Source organism: Euwallacea similis, chromosome 17 (assembly GCF_039881205.1).
Source record: "Euwallacea similis isolate ESF13 chromosome 17, ESF131.1, whole genome shotgun sequence".
NCBI classification, from domain to species: domain Eukaryota; kingdom Metazoa; phylum Arthropoda; class Insecta; order Coleoptera; family Curculionidae; genus Euwallacea; species Euwallacea similis.
The window spans coordinates 4,179,908-4,203,379 of NC_089625.1; the positions used below are offsets into that span (position 1 = coordinate 4,179,908).

General features: G+C 33.2%; 3 protein-coding genes across 7 annotated transcripts; 2 read left to right on the forward strand and 1 right to left on the reverse strand.

The window, feature by feature from the left end:
• Nucleotides 1–310: 310 nt before the first annotated feature.
• Nucleotides 311–13,744, reverse strand: Unr (cold shock domain-containing Unr). 4 transcript variants are annotated; one of them, XR_010752544.1, is made up of 17 exons: nt 13,621–13,744; nt 10,880–11,495; nt 10,316–10,526; nt 10,127–10,268; nt 9,531–9,710; nt 8,306–8,505; nt 8,042–8,249; nt 7,730–7,956; nt 6,839–6,981; nt 6,596–6,785; nt 6,186–6,429; nt 5,682–5,890; nt 5,499–5,617; nt 5,172–5,363; nt 4,793–5,060; nt 4,300–4,590; nt 311–3,978 (listed from the first exon to the last, which is right to left on the reverse strand). XR_010752544.1 is itself a non-coding variant. In XM_066398465.1 (16 exons), exons 2-16 carry the CDS (start codon nt 10,977–10,979, stop codon nt 4,422–4,424), a joined length of 2,754 nt encoding a protein of 917 aa, XP_066254562.1. In that variant the 5' UTR covers nt 10,980–11,495; nt 13,621–13,744; the 3' UTR covers nt 311–4,421. The 4 variants fall into 4 exon arrangements, 3 of the variants coding, with proteins under 3 accessions (XP_066254562.1, XP_066254561.1, XP_066254560.1); XM_066398465.1 differs by having other exon boundaries at nt 311–4,590; nt 10,127–10,220; XM_066398464.1 differs by having other exon boundaries at nt 311–4,590; nt 9,534–9,710.
• Nucleotides 13,745–13,882: 138 nt separating this feature from the next.
• LOC136414477 (ataxin-3-like) lies at nt 13,883–16,677 on the forward strand. 2 transcript variants are annotated; one of them, XM_066398520.1, is made up of 4 exons: nt 13,883–14,113; nt 15,070–15,527; nt 15,584–15,784; nt 16,024–16,677. In XM_066398520.1, exons 1-4 carry the CDS (start codon nt 14,090–14,092, stop codon nt 16,139–16,141), a joined length of 801 nt encoding a protein of 266 aa, XP_066254617.1. In that variant the 5' UTR covers nt 13,883–14,089; the 3' UTR covers nt 16,142–16,677. The 2 variants fall into 2 exon arrangements, with proteins under 2 accessions (XP_066254617.1, XP_066254618.1); XM_066398521.1 differs by having other exon boundaries at nt 13,885–14,113; nt 15,074–15,527.
• A 427-nt stretch (nt 16,678–17,104) lies between these two features.
• LOC136414465 (sulfhydryl oxidase 2-like) lies at nt 17,105–23,412 on the forward strand. The gene is made up of 5 exons (XM_066398496.1): nt 17,105–17,905; nt 18,106–18,583; nt 18,637–18,884; nt 19,116–19,613; nt 19,706–23,412. Exons 1-5 carry the CDS (start codon nt 17,404–17,406, stop codon nt 19,879–19,881), a joined length of 1,902 nt encoding a protein of 633 aa, XP_066254593.1. The 5' UTR covers nt 17,105–17,403; the 3' UTR covers nt 19,882–23,412.
• Nucleotides 23,413–23,472: the final 60 nt, after the last annotated feature.

The window sequence follows — 23,472 nt, forward strand, 5'->3', positions numbered from 1 at the left end:
AAAATGATATCGCAACTGAGCTGCTTTGAAGATTTTTTAAAACTTTTCAGGAATTAACACTTTTTTCTGGTTCAGATTTCAACTGTGTACACCTCTGCTTCAATTCGAAATTAATTCGAAACTAGTCGTTTTGAAGATTTTTTCAGGAATTAATACTGACAGGACAAATATTCACCCTGTACAGTTTCGCTGAATATTTGATGATACGCAGTTCTGTTTAATCAGATTCGAAAAATCCACATTCGTTACCTTCAGTTTAGTCGCGTTACGTACTTCAAGTTATATTTCTAGGGCTAAAAAAGTACTTGCCTTAATAATGATGTCACTTTTATTTGCTTTTAAATTAAAACAATTTTACAAATGGTAGATAATCCACAATAATTATTAATATATTTACGTTCCTTTTTTTCTCCTTATTAACAGCATCACAGTACCCACATTAGCAAAAATCCAAAAAAACCTTAATAACAATATCGTTCCTTGATACAAGAGGAGTAGCAATACGTACATCAAAACAAAATTTGAGATAATAGCGGTTTAGTAAAAAAATCGTGAATTACGTTGCTTTGACTTAGGTTCGATTACAAAATATGACTAAACTATCACAGTGGGTCAAAATGTAAAAAGCAAGGCCACATGGAAGTCATCTACATCACATTGCAGTTACAGCCGAGTTCAGCTATTATTCCGTTGTATTGTTCCTAAATTTTCTTCCACCGTTTCACTAATTCAATACCCACCTAAAAATCAGCTTAATAATATTAAAGCAAGAGTTCCTCAAATAGTTTTAACGAACTCGGCTATATGAAATATGAGAACCTTATTAAAACGTCTATAGGTACCTATTTGAACTACGCTAGGTCAATTTTGCAAGATATGTCATGTCATGAAAGTAGGGAGTGTTTATTCAATTATTATAAGACTTCCAGGGGAATTGTAGTTCTGCGATACAAGATGACTATAGACAATCAATCTCGAAGTTAAACATTACAGGAAAGAGTCAACTTATAAACTAGTATACTGTGGGGTAGAATTTGGGAGTTATACGTTCAAACTTACTTAAAGCAAAATATAATCATAAGCCGTTACGACTAATTATTATGCCTTCTTCAACAAGGGAATATACGGTCAGATTAGATTGATTTATGTTAATAATGAATTGACCTTATTTACCAATCAAATAATTAGTTTCTTACAGGATTATGTATAAAAACACATTGCTCGTAACTTGCTAGTCTCAAAATTTGTTCATTCAATTTCTCATTTTGTTCCAGTGTACATTGAAAGGGAAACTAAGACCATACTTTTTCACTGAAAGACGAAAATAAATATGTATGTAACTTCGACCTGCAAGTACACAAGACAGCATATTTTCTTATCCAACCAATTTCAGTCAATTTTCAACTAATTATTCCCGAAAAATGGAAAACCTGTTAACTATTTGGCATTAAATTCAGTAACATTTGTTCACAGTGGCAACAATGTAATTCGCCTACTTGATCACATGGAGTGAAACTTCGTCAATAGCAGCGTTGGGATCATGTCAGTAGTGTTATTCGGTGTTGCCATTTAGGTACCACCAGGGATATTTTTAGGTTAAGTCAGTAATGAACAAAATTAATAAACACGTAATTAGATTTGAGTCTAATACTCTATTGGGTGTCGACGCAAAGTGAAAGAAATTTATATTCGAAATATTCAGCGTTTAAGTAGAAATATTATTTAATAGTAGACATTTATCCATTCACACTTCGATCAATCACTGATAAGAGAAGCTGACGTGATAGCAATTAAAGAAAGCGACGCTACATCTATCTAACATACATCTAAAGAATGAGAACGCGGAACGATGGAATCTATTGTCATTGATGCATTAAAAAATGAATACAAGGAAGCGTCCTAATTAAAAATCTAACAGCGTCTTGATATATCCCATTTGACAAAACTGGAAAAAGGCATTTTTCACATTTTAATTAAAAAATGAAGTATTGGAAATTTCCCTTGTTAATACGAACAAATAGAACTACACTTACCTGCAAGTTGCTTAACTATTACATACCTGTGAACCCTATAAAATACCCTTATATGTATACCTTTATATAATGGTATTTTCACTTCTCGTAGTGTCTATTAATATTCAAAAGCTGTAAGTAAACTGCTCACAAAAATAGTTAAAATACCACGTTTTGTCAGTGCTCGTATTTCGGAACTGTCTTGGCTGATAAAGAAGATTCTGAAAGTCCGTTTCTTGTACTCAGTGTTTGAACACTTATCTTGGGAAAAATGTTCAATGCTATTCTATATATAAAAATAATGTCATGCAGATTTTTTTCATTTTTAACCCCCTGCATTTGATAACTATAGTTATTTCATAACTTTCATAATGGCTTTGGTCAATATCTCGTAAGGAATAATGTTCTATTCTCATCATTTTGAAATGTTTTCAAATTTTGCCAAGTTAACAGTACATATTTAATTGTTCTTACTTTGTATAACATTATTTATTGAAAATCCAGTTGGTCTCGGTTAGATTTTCCAAAACATCATCGAATGCTGTTCTAGAGACGTAAATATTATTTTTCTTTTCATAAAAAATAGGAACTTTATAAATAAAATCTCCCTGTAGTTTTTTCTTGTAGACCAAAAATCAAAAAGCTCTACCATGTTAAAAACTTTTTTTGTATAAATTAGTCTACACCATTCTGCAAAAATGGTCTCTCGGACAAATTTCCGAGATATATACTGTAATTAAATAAAAAATTAATTGAAAATACCCTGTAATTTTTTTAATTATCCAAAAAACGAAAATCTTTCAAATATGTCCAGATATATCGATCAAATAACATTAAACAAAAGTTTCTGAAGTTACCGAAACTACGAAATGCAGTAAGTTGTATCATACTGAGAACATTTTTCGTTGTCGTCATTCCGACTAATTTTGTAAGCAGCTTATTTAAGTATTACTTTGGCTTGCTAGATTCCTTCACAAAATGAGGAAAAAACCTTTGTGTATATAATTTGACAGCTGTTAGAAAAAATGTATATTTTTCTGTACGACATTTAATGTTTCAATTTAAAATCACCATATCCAACAGAGGCAACAGTTGTAGAATCGTTTAAAATTCAGAGTTGCAATGACGTCAGGTCCCACTTATATTATTTGAAGGACAGCAGTCATTCAGCTGAAGGCCCAAGAGTTACGCAACTGTTAACTCTGCTGAACCCGGCCAATAAGAAGTGCAACAAAATGACCGACTTCTTTTAATGCCTGTGTTTTATTATGATGGCACTTTATAACGCATCAAGCTGGCACAGGTAGCTTTAAATTACCATTTTGTTGCACTGGGTGCGTACCTCTCGATTGACCAAATTCGCTATAAAATGATTGAAATTGCGCTACTTTAGCAGGAATTAGTTTAGAAATGTTAAGATAAAATATACACTCCTGTTACAGTTAACAGCGTTTCAATAATTTAGCCATTAAATTGATAAAATTACCATATCCAAACTATCTTTTCCTGTTTATGAACTTAGATCTGAATATTGCTAAAGAACCAACTATTTAATCTAATGCTTAAAAAATTGCTCAAATTAATCACACTTTAGTTTAATTTGGACTGAAGCTTAAATCCTTCGGTTCCGTAAAATAATAACATTGCGGGTACTGTTATATGACTGTAACAATTACACAATATAATTTACCTAATTACCTAAATAAAACACCAAAAATGAACAAAATTCGAAAGCAAATACTTACATTGTACAGTTTCTCTTGCAGTCTTTCTAGTTTTACATGTTATTTCTCGTTTAACTTCTAATGCCTTAACTTTTTAATCTAGAGATAAATTCATTGTATCCGTGTCTATGCCAATGGATTACCTTTCCTTTGTCATCTAGTTTAATTTTGAAGTAACGGCTATATTTGGTAGGTACTTATTTTTAGGAAAATTCAAGAACAGAGCTTCACAAAACGGAAAGCTGGAAAACGTGAAAAATTTAACAAAATTCGCAAGCAAACAATATTAACGTCTCGTACGTGGCGCCAAATTGACCATGTCATTGACAACAAATCAAAAAACGATGCTCGAATAATGCAGATTATAAGTGTATAATTAAAACGATAAAATGTTGATAAAAATGCAATGTGAGGACGTACAACAAATATAAAAAATCGTTCCGTCCCACAGTTGGATTGAAATCCAATTTTTATTTTCATCTTTGTTTTCAACAAATTTGCTCTTGTATCTCTTTCTTTAGAATTAGTACAAAGAGTAATATACTCCTTACTTATAAACTTACAATTAAAATTATGTAGTTCCAAATGCTTTTCATCATCTAAACAACTGGGAGAGGTTTCTAATCTCATTTTTTTTAGGTTTTGTAGTCTGTTTTTTGTTTGCACGTTTCGACTAATTTTGCAACTATTCGGATACGGAGCCGGGGAGTCGATGCGCCCTAAATTCAGACGTAAAGCCCTTGGTGCCGTCTGGGCCCTTTGGTTGCCGAGTGACTAGTAACTTAGGTCCTGCGTCGTCTAATGAGATAGTTCTCAGTCTACTTATTAGTCTTTCAGGTCGAGCTTGAACATCACTGAAACAGAAAAAAAAACACTTCAGTGCGTATCGTTCTATTTCTTTTAAGATGAATTTCTTCAAAATGATACCCTAGCCGCTTAAACGGAGCGCTTTTAATATTTGTTGAAGCGGTCCCTCTTTACCTAAACACTAGAGCAAATAATTCAACACCATTGAAATTTAAATTAAGGTTACTTAATAATTAACAGCAAGCTTACCTGACTTTAACAACATTACAAGCAGATGATTTTCCGCTTCTATGATTCGTCACCAAAACGAATTCCACGGTGTCGCCTACGTTCAAAGCCACATTATCTTTGACCTCAGTCATATGGAAAAACAGCTTCTTGCCCTCTTCCACCTCATAGGCCAGAAATCCGAAGTGTCCCTTAATTGCGTCTACCGTAGCGCGCAATTTCTTCCGCACTGCAACAATGTTGGCTGCCCTTTCAGTTGAATCAACATGAAACTGTACATGATCTCCAACTATAAGGAAAGGATTACATTAAATCCAAATGGCCAAATGATGTTGGCAGATAAAAGATATTTAAAATGAGAGTCGATAACGTTGAAATCTCAAGTAATATGGGTACTTGCCTTGAAGTAATTCTCGTTTATTAACAAGTCCCATGATGCCAAATTCGTATTCTGGAGATTTCTCCTCCGGATTGTCGGTGCGGATTTTTATTAAACCAGAATATTCTGACTGGTCTGGATTAACTGATCGTAGCGGACGAATCACCACTCCTTCCAATAAGTCACCATTTATTTGTGGTAATTCGATAGTGCCTGATGAAAATACAAATATATACCCATTTTTCGCTGCAGATAAAACATTAAAATGTTTCTTATAAGGAATAAAAATATAGAACAGGTTGGTTAAGTATTAAACTCTAATAATAATAATAAATGTATTAAACTCACCCTTTGGCACAATTTTCACATTTTCCGCTGAAGAGCAAGATCCAGTGCTACTTCGAGATCCTAAATTATATTCTACCTCCTGCCCCAGGTCTAATGAATTCGCGTCTCCATCAAAATTGCTAAAAGAATTACATAAAGAATTATAAAACCCATAACTACGTGCACACTCATTGATTAACCTACCTAAAATGAAAAAACACTTCTTTGTCATGCCGAGTAGTTTCGATAAAACCAAACCCGTCCTTCAATGCAGCGACAAAACCCTGATAAACTTGACCACTGCTCCTTGTACTATGTTTAATGCCGTTCGTCTGCATGGCAGACTGGGTAATTTGAACGTCTACAGCTATGAATTCTTTTGTTCGTTTCACTTGATTAATATCAAATGTCACCTAAAAATGTTTTTAAATATATACAAAAAGTGCGAATAAACGTAATTATTCAAGATATTTATGTTGAAAAGGGAGAGTTCTACAGATAAAGTTATCAAGAATAGGTGGAATTATACATGCATACAGGGAGTTTTGCAAAATAATAATTGTTTTCAAAAACAATCGAATTTTATATTATACATCCAAGAAGAGATAATAGGTATACATATACTATATGTTACTTTTTCTATGCTCAAAAATTTACAAAGTAAAGAAAGTTACTCAACTAACCAAAAAATATTGAAACGAAACTTACCTTGTCTCCAACCCTTGGCAAATGTTTAATATCACAATCCTTGGCATAATAAGTTATAGTTTTCTTAATTCCGTTTACTGTGTATCCAATGTGTCCCGGTTCGTTCGGTTCGTTCCCATTTGATGAATTTAATGATTTTGTAGGGCTTCTATTCAACCAATTGCTAACGGGAATTTCCTTGGTAATTGCTCCGGATAAATCACTATCAATTCTTATTTCGAACTGAACTGTTCCAAGTGGCAACCTAATGACAAAATTAATGTAATAAAAATAATAAATATTGAGGGTCAATAAATAAAAGCGCTAGTAACTTTCATCATGCATGTAATTTCTATCAACATCTCCTGGTTAAAGTTATCATCACTTGAATATTTTGTTTATAACTCGGATTTCCAATACCGTAAACTTACCATTTCATACGAATGGCACTTTGGCGGTTTTCCTTATGGGTAGTAGTATAGGAATTAGTCTGATCCTGAACGACCGTAAATTCGAATTCGTCACCGACTTGCAACTCACTTGTTCGGTTCACGTCAAGAATTTCATTGAAATGGAAAAATAATCTAGCTTCGCGATCAACGCACTTTAAAAATCCAAATCCTAAAACAAATTGATTATGTTCGGCTCATGAAGAATAAAAAACTAGAAAACACCTTCTTTGAGAGATGCTACTACGCCTTGTTCCCGTTTTTCACCTGAAGCTGCAAAACTTTCGTCCAATAACACGATATGTGTAGCTCGGTCTAAAGCGTCTCTCCTGTCAGTTGCTATTTGAAACTTCACCCAATCGCCATACCTAACAAAATAAAAATTATGAACAAAATATCTTTCATCTAGTAACTTTTCTTGGTAACAAACCGAAAATTCTATTTCTCTCAAATTCTTGACTAGAAATGTTGAAACCATTTGTTTGATGAATAACACAGAGGTTTAAGTTGTTAAAAGGTAACAATACTTTGAAAAATCATAATTGTTTTGGTTACAAAATAAACTATAAATAGCTGTATAATACGGACATAATTTCCTTAAGGTAAAAACCTTAACGACTTACAGGAAACATATCTTCTTGTAACAATGTATTACTACATTAAAACACCAAATGACTTGAAGAGAATTTTCAAATGCTTAATTTACAAATTTCTGAAAACAAGATAAGCAAAACATGTGCTGATCTCGCAAAAACTTCACAAAGTATTTCCAAAAATTCCAAAAGAAAATAAAGGAAACGATGTCTATGAGATGTGTAGATTAAATACAAGGGAGTACTCAAAACTACCAATTAATAGATTATCCCTTAATTAAAGCTCAAATAAGAAATTTGTTAATCTAGAAAGTGCTCAAATTAATAAGGGTTACTAAGTAAATTCTTATAGCACAATACAACAGATCAAGCCGACCGGCGTCATCTGGCAATACATCATACTTTGCGATAACAACCGCCGTCCCATTCTGACGGAAAACAGTAAAGCACAACACCACCTGCACCAAGTTCTTTTCGAAACTCATTAATTTATTAATACATCAAAAATAATGCAATACCTTACCTAAGCGTAAAATCGCCCATCTGGTCTTTCTCACTAAACGATATTTCACGTATCTCCTTCGAATCGGCAACTTTGTACGTTATCCGTCCTGGTAACGGTTCGTTCGCAGTTCTTGGATTTTTGTCGATGGCTTTAGTCACTTGTCCTTTCAAAGTTTCAGGTTTCAAATCCTCGAAAATAACCGTTCCAGGTGGCAATTTAATAATGTTACAAGCTACCTCTTTCCCCTGCAAAAGATAAAGCCCATCCCAATTATTTGGAAATACGTCGACAGTCAAACGTATTTAAAAAAATAATAAAGCCAAAGCTTACATTGCGGGTTTGGATTGTGTATTCGACGTCGTCGCCCAGTCTAAGCTCTTCTTTGGTCTTGGCCTCGGAGAAATGGAAGAATATCTCCTTCACTACATCGGCGCGTTCAATAAAACCGAAGCTATCTTTCAGAGAACAAACAACACCCTGATATTTCACCGGATGTTTTGGGTTCTCTAATCTAACGTGACAAGCTCCAAGGTTTCCCCTACAACAAGTTTTAATGAACCACCTCGAAGTTTGAGGCAGGGAAACCAGTTTAACCTGTTATTAGTTGCTATTTGAAAACTGACTCTATCTCCAGACCTCAAGACAACGTTCCCTTCCACGTCGTCTTTTGTGTAAGGTAGGAAAAAACATTCGCCACGATTTTCGTAACTAATCCTACCCATTGTGTCTCCCCCCGAGCCTTCACCCCTAACTTCGGTTGTAACGGTACCAGTCACTCGCTCCTCACTCATTACCTATAATAAAAAAGTGATACCACTCTCAAAATCTGGCGCGCTTCATTATTTGCATATCTAGATAGAAAGCATCTCATAACGTTAACTTGCGTCTCTAAAAGTTTAACCGTGGCGCTTGAACACATCCTGCCATTCATAAAAGTATTGTTGAAAATTGATTATTGATGATTTGTTGCCACACCAATAACAAAAACTCACATTTCATATTAGTTGGTATTTCTTCACGTTTTTGTTACATCTTCTTAATTTTCTTAAATTCTTTATGAATTGTATGAATTGTGTTGTAAAAATATAGAGTTCGTTAACTATGTTGTGTTTAAACACTGCTTATTTTTGCAGCACATTCCACACTTGTAACACAAAGTTTTGCTACATTTTTCACAATAAAACATATAAGGTGATGTGGTGCTTTATTTTAGATAGATCGATACCTGAATTCATTAGAAAAAGTATGGTTTCTTCATACGTTTTTGTTATTTAGGCCCAAAATTGAACGAAGAATATCCGGAGAAACCATGAAAAAACTAACTAACAAGGGATACAAAGGAATGTGTGTCTATTCGCATTGGGAGTCGAAACTAGGAAAAAAATTTAGTTTTTTGTTGATTTTATGTACACATGTCTGTAACAAATTCCTACACTATCGAGTGTGCGAGTGCGGTTGGCAATTTTCATTTAATAATTATACTGTTTATCGTGCATGGTCGTAGACAAAGTAACAACTATATTAAAAATACATAATTGTAGAAAAAATATACTGTTCTACTCGTCATAATCATTTTCTGCAATTCGAGAATATTATCCAACTTGGTTTCCTTTCGTTTGATACACTGTTCTCTCATTATATTACGTACATAAACTTAAAACACGGTTTCGTATCGAATACTAAGGTCCTGTTATAAGTTAAAATTATTGACTAAATAAAAAAACTGATTCGCTCTAAACTATTATATAGGTGTGAGTATAGCGTTTCAATGTCAAAAAATTAGAAACCTGCAATAAAATTGCTTATGGCAACTACTTACTACCTCGGGAGCAATTTTCGTCACAGCACTGGCTATTGGTTTGCCAGTGCGCCGGTCGTAGGTCATTTCAAATTCAACAGGATCGCCTATCTTCAAATGCTCTATGTTTCCGCTAAACTGACTGAAATGGAAGAAGAGCCGAGCCTGTCGTTCGCAGCATTGGATAAAACCATAAGAGTGCTGCAAGAAAAATCGGAAAATTGTGTATATTACCAAGTGATTAATTAAAGCTTCTGACAAAATGAGTGTGATTTTTTAGTGTAATAGTTTTTTTGATTGTTGATAAAATGGTGGAGACCACTAGTTTTACTAATTTCTCATAAAATGTAGCCAATATTCGAGTTCCAAAAATTGTGATTCGAGATTCTAAAAAATCCTCGTAAACTCTTCAATAAATCCTGAATAAATTCTGAAGACTATTTCACGACACAAACAAAAACTGAAAACTTCATAAATCTCCTAGTGTGTTTTGAAGAATACTTGAGTTCCAACACTTTTTCCAGCCTCAAAAATTTTTATAAAAATTCGCATTTTTTTATAACTTTTGAGATCAACTTAAATACATTTTTTAGACTGCTAATTGTTCAATATCTTACCAATAATTTTTCAATAATGCCAGTTTCGCGAGTGCCCATATTGGCCGCATTTGAAGGATCGCTGTTGTAGCTACTGCTAGTGTTATTACCATTACTGTTAAAAACGTTTGACGAAGAGCTGTTCATTGAACTATCACCGGAACTGAAACGAGCCAATAATTATCAAATTTCAATAATTTGGAAACGAACCTGTTAAACACGTTATTACTATCCAATGAAAATGTTCCGATAGGGGGAAAGTTCCTACTAGAAGCGTGAGTGGTGCTGGCCGAGCCGTACAGTCCATTGCTGTAAGACATCTGGTTAGCATTTGGCTTCTCTGTTCCCAGTAATGGAAAATCCTGGCTAAATCGCGTGTTTGACCCGGATCGGTTATAGCCGAATGAAGTTGTCGGTTTACCTAGATAGATAGCTCATTATAGTGACATCACTACAAACGAAAACAAATTATTGTATTTGTATCAACAGCTATCTGGAATAATGTCCGTGTTTGTTATTGAAATAATATTATTTATCGTATCAACTGATTATTGAAAGATTGCTGATGGCCTCTATCCACTTATTCTTCTTGTTTTCTTTATTAATTCCCCGTGTTGAGAAAGGGGAAAAGTAGGAAAAAATCCTAAGGGATGTTCCCTTTTAGTTATTAAGAAAATTGTGTGGTAAAAACAGTGTGTTCTAAATTGGTTTTTCTTGTTAAATGAAGAAATCGTAGTGGTGCAAAATTTTTTTAAGGCGTTGTGGAATACATACCGTTACTAGACATTGTCTTAAAATCGATGATAGGGTCCTGGTTCAGAGAATCGGGGGGCGGCTGGAACGATTTCCACTGAGGACTGTTGGACATGTTCATTCAATGCTTCTTTATTAGACTTGTTCACTTCTTATCGTTTCTTAAGTGTAGTGAATATCACAGAATGGTTATCGGTATTTCAGAAATACCCCACAATACAGAATTTGATGCTATAATATAGGCGTTGTGAAGGATGATAAAAATGGCCGCGGCACAATGCGGCTACAATACGTATCAACAAAAATCTGGCCACTTTGAAATCAATCTTCAAAATTCATAGAAGACAAGTCCACAATGTGATTATGATTCCATATTTAAATAAATTAGAAATCATACCAAAAAAAATTAGTTCGGCATAAGTTAAAAATTATGTTTCCACAGTCACTCAAAATTTGTACGGAGGTGATAACAGAAAAGTAAATAGAAATCCTCAGATGTCTTCAATGCGTGCTGGGTGCGTATTGTGTGCTGTTATGCTTGAGAAATATGTCCATAAGGCCTGTTGTTTCACGGTGAGTAGAGCGCAGGATACTTTGAATTTTCTACACTAAATTTTGAGGTTCTTAGTTACACAAGCTGAAAAGAAAGAAAAGTATTGTATGAATAACTTGTCAAATAAGTTTGAAATATTGTGTTGTAGCAGCCTATTATACTCCAGAAAAAGTTTATTTATTAACTATATTAAGAGAGTAAATTCCTTGAAAAATAATAAAATAAAAGCAAACCATTGATCAGTTTCTTGGATTCCACGTAAATGATTTTCCTAATAATGCCTACCTAATACTAATGTCAGTATATAGGGTGCCTCAAATTGTACGGACTAAATATTCAGTGCTCATTAAGATAAGATAAGTAGTTCAGTTCAACTTGGATATGTTAAAGCTTTATTTTCAAGTTACAGGGCATTAAATTTATAAACGTTTTTTGTTTGAGACATTTAACTCAAATTCTTAGTATAAATTACTATTTAATATATAAAAAATTAAGAAATACAAATACTGGGAAATAGATACAGGGTCTCAGAAGGAAAGTATTTACTCTTCTCTGTTGATATAAACTTTTAATCATATTTGACTAAGCTCCACTGGTTAAATTTTGTTCATTGCTGCTCATTACACCCCATATACTTCAAATTATTAACACATAACAGCACTAAAGTAAGTAACTCCTTTTGGTGATAAAAAAATGGAAAATATGAATTTGATTTTGCAGAAATTCCAAAAAATCGAAAATTAACTTAAGTAGGTACTAATATTGATTTTCAGGACATGGTGTTGTGGACAAAAAATAATTTTGGGGATTGGAAAAGTAGTTCTGAAAAAATTGTTGACTGAATGATTGGTTGCTTCTGTCCAAACTGTAGTGTTGGAGGATGAGGGAGACATTTGTATTTCATAAACTCTTATCTTCATAACAAAACCCAAATAGTATTAAATTCAATGGATCATGTACTTGCACTTTAGAAACAAAATCTTTTCAGCAGGAAGTACTTACTCCATGTATCCATTTTAGGACCTCTCCTCTTCATTTGTAATACAAATTATCTCTTTTTTTTTAATGATTACACTTCATCAATATATGATTGACTTTCAATTCTTTGACATGAGATAGATCCCTAAAGCACTATTTTTGATGAAAATATGGGATTAAGGCACATTAAAATGCGAATGATGAAAAACAGTCATTTGATATTAAAAAAAATCTTTTGCTGCCATTTTTAACTAAAATATTGACTTAATGACACTTGATTAATCATTGTAAAGGATGCTCTTTCTAAATAAGTACAAACATCTGAAGAAACAACTGAAAGCTTTAAATAACTGTCCCATATCTGAAAAAATTGCAAATTGTGAACATACAACTTGACAAAAAATTCAAATTTTTATTTCAAAAATTGTGCAAAAATTTGGGGAGAAGACCTTCCCCTACACTTTATAACCTTCAACTTATTTACCCCAAAAATTGACCTTCCCCCTGCTTTACATTTGTAGCAGTTATAACAAAAATATTGGTCCTTGGCAAATGCTTTTTCTATGTTAACCCTTCTCCCTTTATCACTTCTTATTGGTAAAAGTGTCATTTTAATATGGCTCTTCGATTTTAAACCAACGAAAATTATTGAAAAAAAGAGCATGTTGTAAGACTCAAGAATCTATAGTTTGTCTGGTTTACAAAACAATTTTTTGTTATTGGTTGATTTGTTTACATCACTTGTTTTAAAATTCCTTAAAAACTATATTAATTAACAATTTGTAATATGAATCAGTAGATAATCGTTCCCTTATTATTTAATTACAAATAATATCTCCAATAAATGCGGTATAGCTTGAAGGAAGAGATGTGAAACATCTCAGAAATGGGTCGGATTATTGATTTACTTTATAGAAGAAGTGCTAATAAAAGGACATTATCAAAACAGCGAATTTATGACATAATTAAATAACTATTGACTAAATTGTTGATAATTTACTCTACTGGAGGTCTACGTTCATGGAAAACAGCGGCATATAAAAAGGAATAAATATAATTGAAGGAACTGCATGTAAGCCATTTCCGAGGCGAAATAATGTTCATATGAGAGCGATATTTACAGCATTATTAGCCTTCACTGTAAACCGGTGGTAAATATTACAAAATTGCATACTTTTGAGGCTTGAATAAAGGAAAAGTTTGGTGAAATTTACGAAAATTTGTAACTCACCACGACACAGCACAGCACTGACGACATGCCGCCATGTTGAATGTAGGAATGGGATCGATGGAGAAGTACCGATTTTTAATGAGGGTCGATATCGATAAAAAAAACGCTCTGACCGCAGAATTTCTCCAGTTTAAGAAATAATAAAGTAAATAGAATAGTGTCAAGTGGCATTAGACTATCAGATAACACATATCTAATAGCCTAATGATGTTTGGCACCTATCTTTGAAGATGTCAATTCGTCAACGTCATTTTTGTCATTTTTGTGTTTTGTTTTTGTTTTTTTTTTGAAAATTTTGAAAATATTTTGGAATTTTCTATTTGTTAATCACATAGAATTAAAAATAAAGAAAAAAACATTTTTTTTTTCATCATTAGTTCTATATACGCTCCCAGTGTTTCCAAATAAGATTTCCTTGAAAAGGAATTTATTTAATGCCATTTACATCTCTGGAACTCAAATAGGCATTATGGATGCAATTTTTCATGAAAAGGTAAGTTTCCTGGATTTAGTACAATTAGAATAATTGGTTTTATGTTCATATTCATTAAGAATATGAACATAAAATATGGCTCACTTGTCCAATTCCCATAATCAATTTTTGTTTATTGGTGATCTTATGTTTTAAACTGCCTTCCTGGTAGCTTGATTCAGCTACTCGTTTCATAGTAAAGATGTCATATTTAACTAAAAAATATGCACTCCTTGTAGACTACCAAAAAAGTACTGCACAACATTACACACAACAACTACATTCTAGAGTTGACTAATAACATGAATGTCTTGCTAAATTTAAAACAAACAGGCACATTTTTAAATACTTATTCATTTTTTATCAACTGTCATAAAACAAGATACTTAAAGCTGCTAAGACTCCTGTACTGTTTCATGACTGGAGATTTGTAGATTCACCAAGTAAGAGACAGGAGCAATGTTAGAAAATATGTAGTGAATGAATATTCACTTCTAGAGTTCTATAAGTAACCAACACAACACTCAAACATTCTCAATATTAATATTGTCAAATCAATGGAAATAGAAGAGATTGATGGAAAGAAAACTTTTAGTCTTTTTGTGGACCACCATGACTATTACTGTAGAAAAAAAATCATAAAACAGTTATTAACAGAAATTTTTAAAAAAATCACTAAGTGTCAACCAACGTTGTGTAAGAAAATTGATATCTGGACAATCAAAAACAGCTAAAGTCACATTTAACTCATCTTCTTAACATACTATTATGTATATAACCCCTTGTTGCATGAACAAAAAAACAAAATGTTGCAATTAGAAATCCAAATATTTGTTGTGATTGTACTATTTTTGTTTTGATTTTTAATAACATGTGGAAACATTTATTATTGTTTCTGAATTGCCATGTAAACTTCTAATAAAGCAATTCTCAAGTTTATTTCTAGCCATAGTTTTCAATTTGTTTTTATATTTCAGCAAGATGGTTCTCTATGTGCCCAACACTGCCTTAATTCTCTATTGCAAGGATCTTATTTTAATGCTGTTGACCTTGGCTCATTAGCAAGTCGTCTAGATGAAGAAGAAAGAGAACAAATGGCGGAAGGAGGCGTTGATACTGAAGATTATCGCACTTTCCTTCAACAACCTTCCAGTAACATGGATGACAGTGGTTATTTCTCTGTACAAGTTATAAGTAGTGCGTTGCAAGTGTGGGGTTTGGAGTTAGTGCCTTATTGCAGTACAGACGAAAGAGCGAAGTCGGCTTTAGAAAATCCTAGTCAGATGCAGGCCTTTATTTGTAATTACAAAGAACATTGGTTTACCATTAGGAAGATTGGTAATCAATGGTTTAATTTAAATTCGTTACTTGCCAAACCTCAACTTATATCAGACACTTACTTATCATTGTTTTTGGCTCAATTAAGAAATGAAGGGTGAGTGTTTCAATATAAGATAACAAACTTGTGCCACTCACCTGGTTATTTTATAGGTATTCAATTTTCGTAGTTTTTGGCCAACTACCTGAATGCCAAGCAGATGAAGTACTTAAAACTAATCCTGTTATTTCTGCATCAAATCCTAGGTATCTTGCCCCTTCAATATCCACTGAGAGCGACCCAGATCTACAGGCTGCACTAAGACTTAGTTTGCAAAGTAGTGAACAGCAAGATAGTCCTGATTCTGATGACAGGTAAGATCCATTTCATGTTTTCTATATAGTTATAACTTTCATGTTTTAAATTAAATTGTTGTTCTCTCCAGAAAAATGATCGTAGTGGGCCTTTTTGTATGATAGCAGTTAACTCAAAATATATGTGTTTAAGCACTATTTAACATGCATTTTTTGTAATTTTTACCTTTGTGATTATTTAAGAAATAGTAGATATTTAATAATTAATACTAAGATAATTATAAATACCTTCTTCATAGAGAACTTCAGGAGGCCATGCGGCTTAGTCTTCAAGCCTTAAGCAGCTCTCCTGACGAAGAGGAAGATGATGAGGATGCTCTATTGAAAAAGGCCATAATGATGAGTTTGCAATGCTAGAGTTAAGTTTAAGTTTTTTATTAGAGTAATATTATGATTGAGAATGGAAAGAGTTAAAGGGGACTTTAGGAGACATATATTGACAATTGTAGTAATATTTTTCTATATTTTATTCTATTTTCGCATTAACTCTGCCTAGTTTAATCAGAATTATTCGTGTTGATTTTATGGGCTTTTTGAAGAATTTCTTGATGTAGTAGACTTTTCTCTTTGCCCTAATCGTGCTAAAATTAAATCTGATTAAAAAACATTTTATCTCACTGCACCCTTCATAAAATTTATAGCAATAAAACCACTAAAGACTCCTTTAAAAATAATATATAAGTATTTGAAATCAATAGCTTTAACAGTAAATACGTATTTAAGCATATAATTTTTATTTTATTTTATTTTTAGTACTTAACAAGAGAGGTGACAACGTCACCAGTTAAAAAGTCTGATACTAATTATGGTTTATATAGATTTAAAATCTAATATCGACTCGTTGATATTTTTAATGGAATGTTTCTAAAATAAAATTATTGTTAACAATAAAATTTGTATTTATATATTAATTGTCGTGGTTTTCATATGTGAAAATAATGTCTGGTTTCTTGAACTACGTACAGGCCTGAACGAATTTGGCCGTACAGTGAACCAAATGCCAAACAAAACCAATTTAGATGAGATTAGATATATATTTGCAAGTCCTACAAGTTTGTTATTCCGTTCAAATTAATATCTTTATGCGCGGTCGTTTGGTTGAACAGCAGCCAAATGTTTAGACCCATACGAAGCTTATGCGTATTTCCTTAAGCATTTTACCATACGCACGAAGTATTTTGATATAGATTTTATTATCGATCTGATTTGTATTATCGATATTTGTTTTATTATCGATTTGTTTGAAGGGTAACAAAAAGAAAGGGCCCATCTTTAGCACAATATTGTGGTAATAAAATAAAGAAATAACACCGTCCTGAACACGTCATCGCGAATCAAGAGATATTGCCATTGTTTATAATTATTTTTAATATGTTCAGTACTATTTTCTCTTTGATTACTTTATTGATTGCTCTTCTTTAGCCTATTTTCGTTTATATAGTACGTGGGTATTGTGATTGCTTAATACCTATCAATATTGAACTGAAATGCTTTGGTAATCGGATTTTAACCTGGTTGTAGCACGGTGAAAAGTGTGACAATGTCTTGTTGATTTTTAAACGTGCATTATCCACTCTAATTTCTTAATTTTTCTTACAAATAAAGAAGACTACACTGTGATGTCCCCTATAGTATTGAAATTTTGTATCCTTTTATTCTCAACTCTGTTTCACTTGGTAAACAATGCCTCCTTGGATGTCGGCAACAAGTACCAAGAATTTACAGGAGACCAAGGCCTGTACACACACAAAGATGATGTGGAAATTTTAACCGAAAATAACTTCAAAGATGCCATCATAGGCAGTAATCGAGCCTGGTTTGTTGAATTCTACAACAGCTGGTGTGGGTTCTGCCAGAGGTTTGCTCCATCTTGGAAGGAATTAGCAACTGACATCTACCATTGGAGGGATATGGTTGTCGTTGCAGCTATTAATTGTGCCAATGATCAGAACTATCCATTATGCAGAGATTATGAAATTATGGCCTATCCCACATTGAGGTATTATCCTGAGGGATTTGAGGAGACTCCAAAAAATTATGGTAAAAATATAAACAGAGGAGTAACTGCTGGAGATCATAGATATGATTTAGTGAGGGAGATTATGATAGAACAAAAACAAGGTAAGCATGTTTTATCAGGATATTAGAATGTAGATTGCATTGTAAATTGAAGTATCAGTAATTAAAAAATTAGATGTAACATACATCAATGGAAAAAAATCTGTTGCCATTGATGCATGCATTCATCAATGAATAAAAGGAAGTAGTACATAACTGTCGATAAATAACTTGTTACTAAATATGGGACTTATTCTTTTAAGGCCGAGGAAAACAGTTCCCTGATATATCACCATTTAGTGGCTCTAACATTCAAGCAATATTCCATGGAGCAGCCTCTGATATCAAAATTGCATTATTACTAATCCAGGAACCTGAATCTTTACTTGGGCCTCAACTTCTACTAGATTTACACAAAACCCCTCACTTAATTACCAAGTATGCTTATTCCAATAACACAGATCTCATTGCTGGTCTTCCACATTCAGGCTCTTCAAGCCTCCATCTCATAGAGAAAAAAAAAGAGGCTGAAACCCTAAGACCCCCTTTCTATGATCGCAAAGATATACTAGATTTTCTGAAAGAAAAATTAAAAGAAAGGGATATTGAGATTAATTTTGAAACTGAGAAGGAAAAGAAGGAAAAATTACAGGAGAAGCAGCAGGAAGTTAATGATTTATTAGAGAAGATTAAAAAGATGGGAGATGCAGTTTTTCAAATGGATCTTGAAACTGCCTTAAGGTTTGATTTGGATAAAGGTAGTCTTATTAGAAATAAATAATTGTTCTCTTCAGATATTCCTTGAAGCGAGAAGTTGGGGGTTTAAAAGAGATTACAGGAGAGAAGCTACAGGCATTGAGAACATATGTCCAGGTGTTGGCCAAATACTTTCCATTTGGTATAAATGGTAAAGCCCTTCTCCAGGAGATTAGTGCCTTAGTAGAGGCTTCAGATCCAGTTGAGGGCAATAAAATTGGCACTTTAGTGAGAAACGCCGAAAATGAATCTAGACAAGTATTTTCAACTCCACAGAAATGGTTGGGTAAGTGCAATAGTTTACTTAATAAGTGCGAAAATTTTTATACGCACACGTGAAGTTTTGCTGGTTGGCCTCTATCATCTATTTACTTTCAAATATTGAATTTATAAAACTCTGGATGTGGATATATGAAGTGTGTGTGAGGGCCAGTAAAGCACTTTTAAGGATGTTATTAATAAGTTCTTCAAAAAAAGTAATTTTGTAGTACATAATCGATATTTTTATCATTTTCAGCGTGTCAAGGAAGTTCCCCTCAATACCGGGGATACCCTTGTGGACTATGGCGAATGTTCCATTACCTCACTGTAAATGTTGCGGACTACAGCCACGAACTGCGAGGAGACAATCCTCGCCTAGTCCTAGAAGCCATGCATGGCTATATAAAAAATTTCTTCGGATGTGCCGATTGCAGTCAACATTTTCAAGAAATGGCTGCTAAGAGGGAAATCTTCAAAGTATCCTCTTTCGACAACGCAATTTTGTGGCTCTGGGAAGCTCACAACGAAGTGAATAACCGCCTTTCCGGAGATCCAACCGAAGACCCAGATTTTCCAAAACTCCAATTCCCCTCAGAGAAAAACTGCCAACAATGCCGAAAATCGGACGGTTCATGGGATTCCACGGAGGTGCTGAAATACCTCAAACACATCTACAGCAACGTGAACATCAGCTACTTAGGAGCCGACACAAAGGTTATCTACCTGGGTCTGGAAGAGAGCGCCAACAATTCCGGTGGGTTAATTACCTTAGACGTAGCCCTTTATTTTTTGCTGTATATAGCCATATTTCTCATGATCTTTTTACTTATAAAATTGTTTTTAAAGCGGGGCTACAAACGGAAGATGTACAAATACAAACACGACCTGTTGGGCAAGGTTTAACCCGCAGAAGCGATGGCATGTCATCAGCAACCACGACAAAAGATAAGGCATTTTTAAGATTATTAACGTTCCTCGTGTTAACCGTGTCTGGTGTTTTTAATCTTTGGGCCCGTAATTAAATAATGAACTTAGATGAGTTTATACAGAGTGTCTCCAAAAAATTTTTTTACTAGAGAAGTGTGATTTTCAGTGCAAAAACGTTTCTATTTTCTAATTTAGACTTAATTATTCCTCATTCTTGTGGAGGCAACAAATAGTCAATACTGTCAATTAAATCTAAATCTAGGCTGTGGGAATTATGCAGTCAAAGTTTAGCCAAGGATACGTGCCAAGTATTTTTTTAGCAAAGTCTGACCGATGTCTACTTGTAGTTTAAAAATCTTGTAAGTATGAAGTACATAATCCATTTCCCTTAAGGAGATTTTAGGACAATATTCTTTTAACGTTTTTAACGCCAAATTAAAGGTTCCTTATTGAATTCATATCAAATAGAATTCCTGGGCAGAGATTTTTTTGTCCATTTTCCGACGTGTTTGGTATGAAAATAAACAACATAATCTCATATAGTAAATGAAATAATTTTTATACGACTATACAATGTGACACTCAGTATAAACTCAGTATAGATGCATGCATGCCTGCTTTAAATTATCTTCTATGTGGGATATACTAACCTTTATTTTAAAAATAACAACTAAGTTAAGCATCAAAAAGTTAATTCGGGTTGATGTCGTTCCAGCCTATTTTTCTTTATTCCTTTCTATAATCTGAAACGTTATTTCTTTTAGCATGATGTGCTAGCAACATAGTAAGGTATTTGGTGACGTAAAAAGGTTGGTTTTACTTTATTAAGACTTATAGTTATCATTAAGAGATAAACTGGGAAATATTGTTGCAGTGAACTATTTGCGACCCGAGTCTCAAGATTTCAAGCAAAATGATTTTTTTATAATATAAAGATCGGATGTTTCGTTTTATATTTTCAGCTTTAAGTGCTATTAGGACTAAGGTACTTGAGCCGAATAAGGCCCAGGGGAGTTTAAAAAATAGGTATTTTCCATTGGAAAAAGGCGATAACCACCGAACAAACACCCACACAGTTTAAAGTAATCTTTAACAAACAAATTGACTGTTTTTTGTAAAGAAATAAAGTTAACATTAAGATTTTAACTACCATTTTTAAAAAGAACTTCAGATCACATTGAACATCCGGACAATCGGTTAATAATGCTCACAAAAATAAAATTAAACTAAATATTTGAATAGAAAGTTATTGAATTCGTTAAATTAACGTATATTTCATGGCACCAAACACCACAAATCACATAGCATCGCATGTCTAATTGTTCCATTTTTTCACAAACAAAGCAAAACCAAGAATAGTTTTATGCGTCACTTTCTTGTTTTGGAGTAGTTGCTACCACAGGCTTCTTATTTTTTCCTTTGAACACTACTTTGAATTCACTGATTTGCTTTTCTGATTTTGATTACTCCTTTAAATAACTTATTGACAATTTGAGTTACATTTTCTTGCTCATCTTCTGATTGTATCAAAGTCAACATGTGTTTCGAAAGGTCTTTTCATTCTACCAAATGTTAAGGATTTGTAACATGTTTATAAAATTTTTGATTCTTAGATGATGATAAAAATTTCATCGCGATACAATTTACTCATAAATTTTATGACGATAAAATTTCTGTCAGTATCTGCTACTGTAGTTACACTCGTTACTTAATAAAGAAATACCTGATTCTTTGCGTAAAACATAGATGATAAATGAAATTCTTAACATTATATCATGTAAACGGTTCAATACACAAATATATTTTAATGAACGAAAGTGCAATCGGTACGACTTTTATAACACTGGGAGGCCTTCAGTGTTTATCACGACCAAACTTCACGTTTCCGAATGTTTAAAATTTAGCCTTAATTTTAAAATATGGTTGCAGGGCTTTATTAACCGACGAGCTTTATTGCCCCCAGATATCAGGAAAATACGAGGTAATCTCTATACATTTGAAATCTCTTGCAAGCTTTTGATATATAGAAAGTGACAATAAAAATAAGTTTTTGTTAGAATTAGATATTTCGGGAGATGCAGTTTTACAATTTCGACATTTCCATTTAAAGTAATGAAAAATGACTTAATATTAATTATATTGATATTATTCTCTCTACATTTCTGTGGTCCTAAAGTCGTCAAAACGGTTGCTTAAATTGACGATCAAAGTGCTCTCTTAAATACTTGAAATCCTTACACCAAACAATAAAAATGTAAATATCTCAAAGATAGACAGATGAAACAACATCAAGGGGTACACCTTTTTTTATGTAGTTTATGAATCTGAGGCTCAGCTATACACCATTAATTACAGCACACCCTATATATGGACATACTTCCCTTCAGATTGTAAAGAGGGAAAATGTCAAAGGACGAGTTTCGAGAGGTCCTGAGTTCTTCTGTGCTAGTCTACTTCTATGATGTGCCCTACTATTAGATTTGCAAGCACTTCTCCATGCCTATTGTATAGAGCCCGTATATCAGTTTCAGTTGGTTAGAGTTGGCCAATTTAAACGGAAATAGAGATACACAACGCGTGATCTTGCAAGTTTCCTCTTAAGATTAAGTCTCGCTGTCACATGCTTATCTTTATTACTTGCGTAATGACAAAAACTCTTGTCTCCTACAGAAGTCAGGAGTATCCGCTCTCTTCTGATCAGCGAATTGGTCACCATTGTAGGATCGGCAAAAGGAATCCCATTTTGAGAAATACCTCGTTAATCGGCTTCGTAGAATATTCTTGAACGGTGGTTTTAATAAGTGGGAAGAGTTTTACGCAGTTGGTGGAAGTATTCTCCTCCGTGAATGTCCACTGCTCACCTTTTGGAGTCTCACGAAGTGGGTCAAATAGGTCGATTGCTGATATAAAATTTTTGGTTGTTCTGGATTTTGGTTTGTTTCTCTATACCCAATTTACTAAAATCGTTAGTATACTGTTGCGTAAGTGTTTCAAGATCGTCTTAGATGCTGCCACATTGTTTCTAGTGGTCAATTCCAACATTTATTATAGTAAATGTTTTTGGATCACTATGTATATGTGAAACATAAAATAGTGTCTGAATTTACTTTAATCTGCATCATACTTCAGTGGTAGTTTTCTCACTGAATTCAGTACTATAATTGAAGTTTCATTAGGATTAAAGGGAGGATTATGTCAATCTTGCTAGTCTAATATTGAAATATTTATACATTAAGGTGTTTGTGATAAATCCAAAGGTTAAAAAGTAAATATTGTTTACTGTAGCTTATCCGAGATTTCAGTTATTTAAGCTTATACCTTATCTTTTGTCAAAACATAGAAGGTAAGATGTGTAAATATTGCTGCAAAACTTGCAAAATTGAAACGTGAACTGTTGCTGTGGTAATCTACCAGCAGCAATAATCAGGAAACGAAGTTGTGATAAATCAGATTGTATTTTCTGCTTTGCAGTTTTGCAATGCTTTTTGTATGTGTATGTTGGTCGTGAAAATTTTATCAAACGAGACTGTAATTTATTTTCTATCGATATTGTTACTTTTTTGTTACCTTTTCGTGTAGGGGAATTTTATATTGGGATGTTAATAAATTATTAATGAAATTAATAATTATTTTATTATCATTTATTGCAGGGTGGTGATTCTAAAATTAAGCAGAAATTACACTTA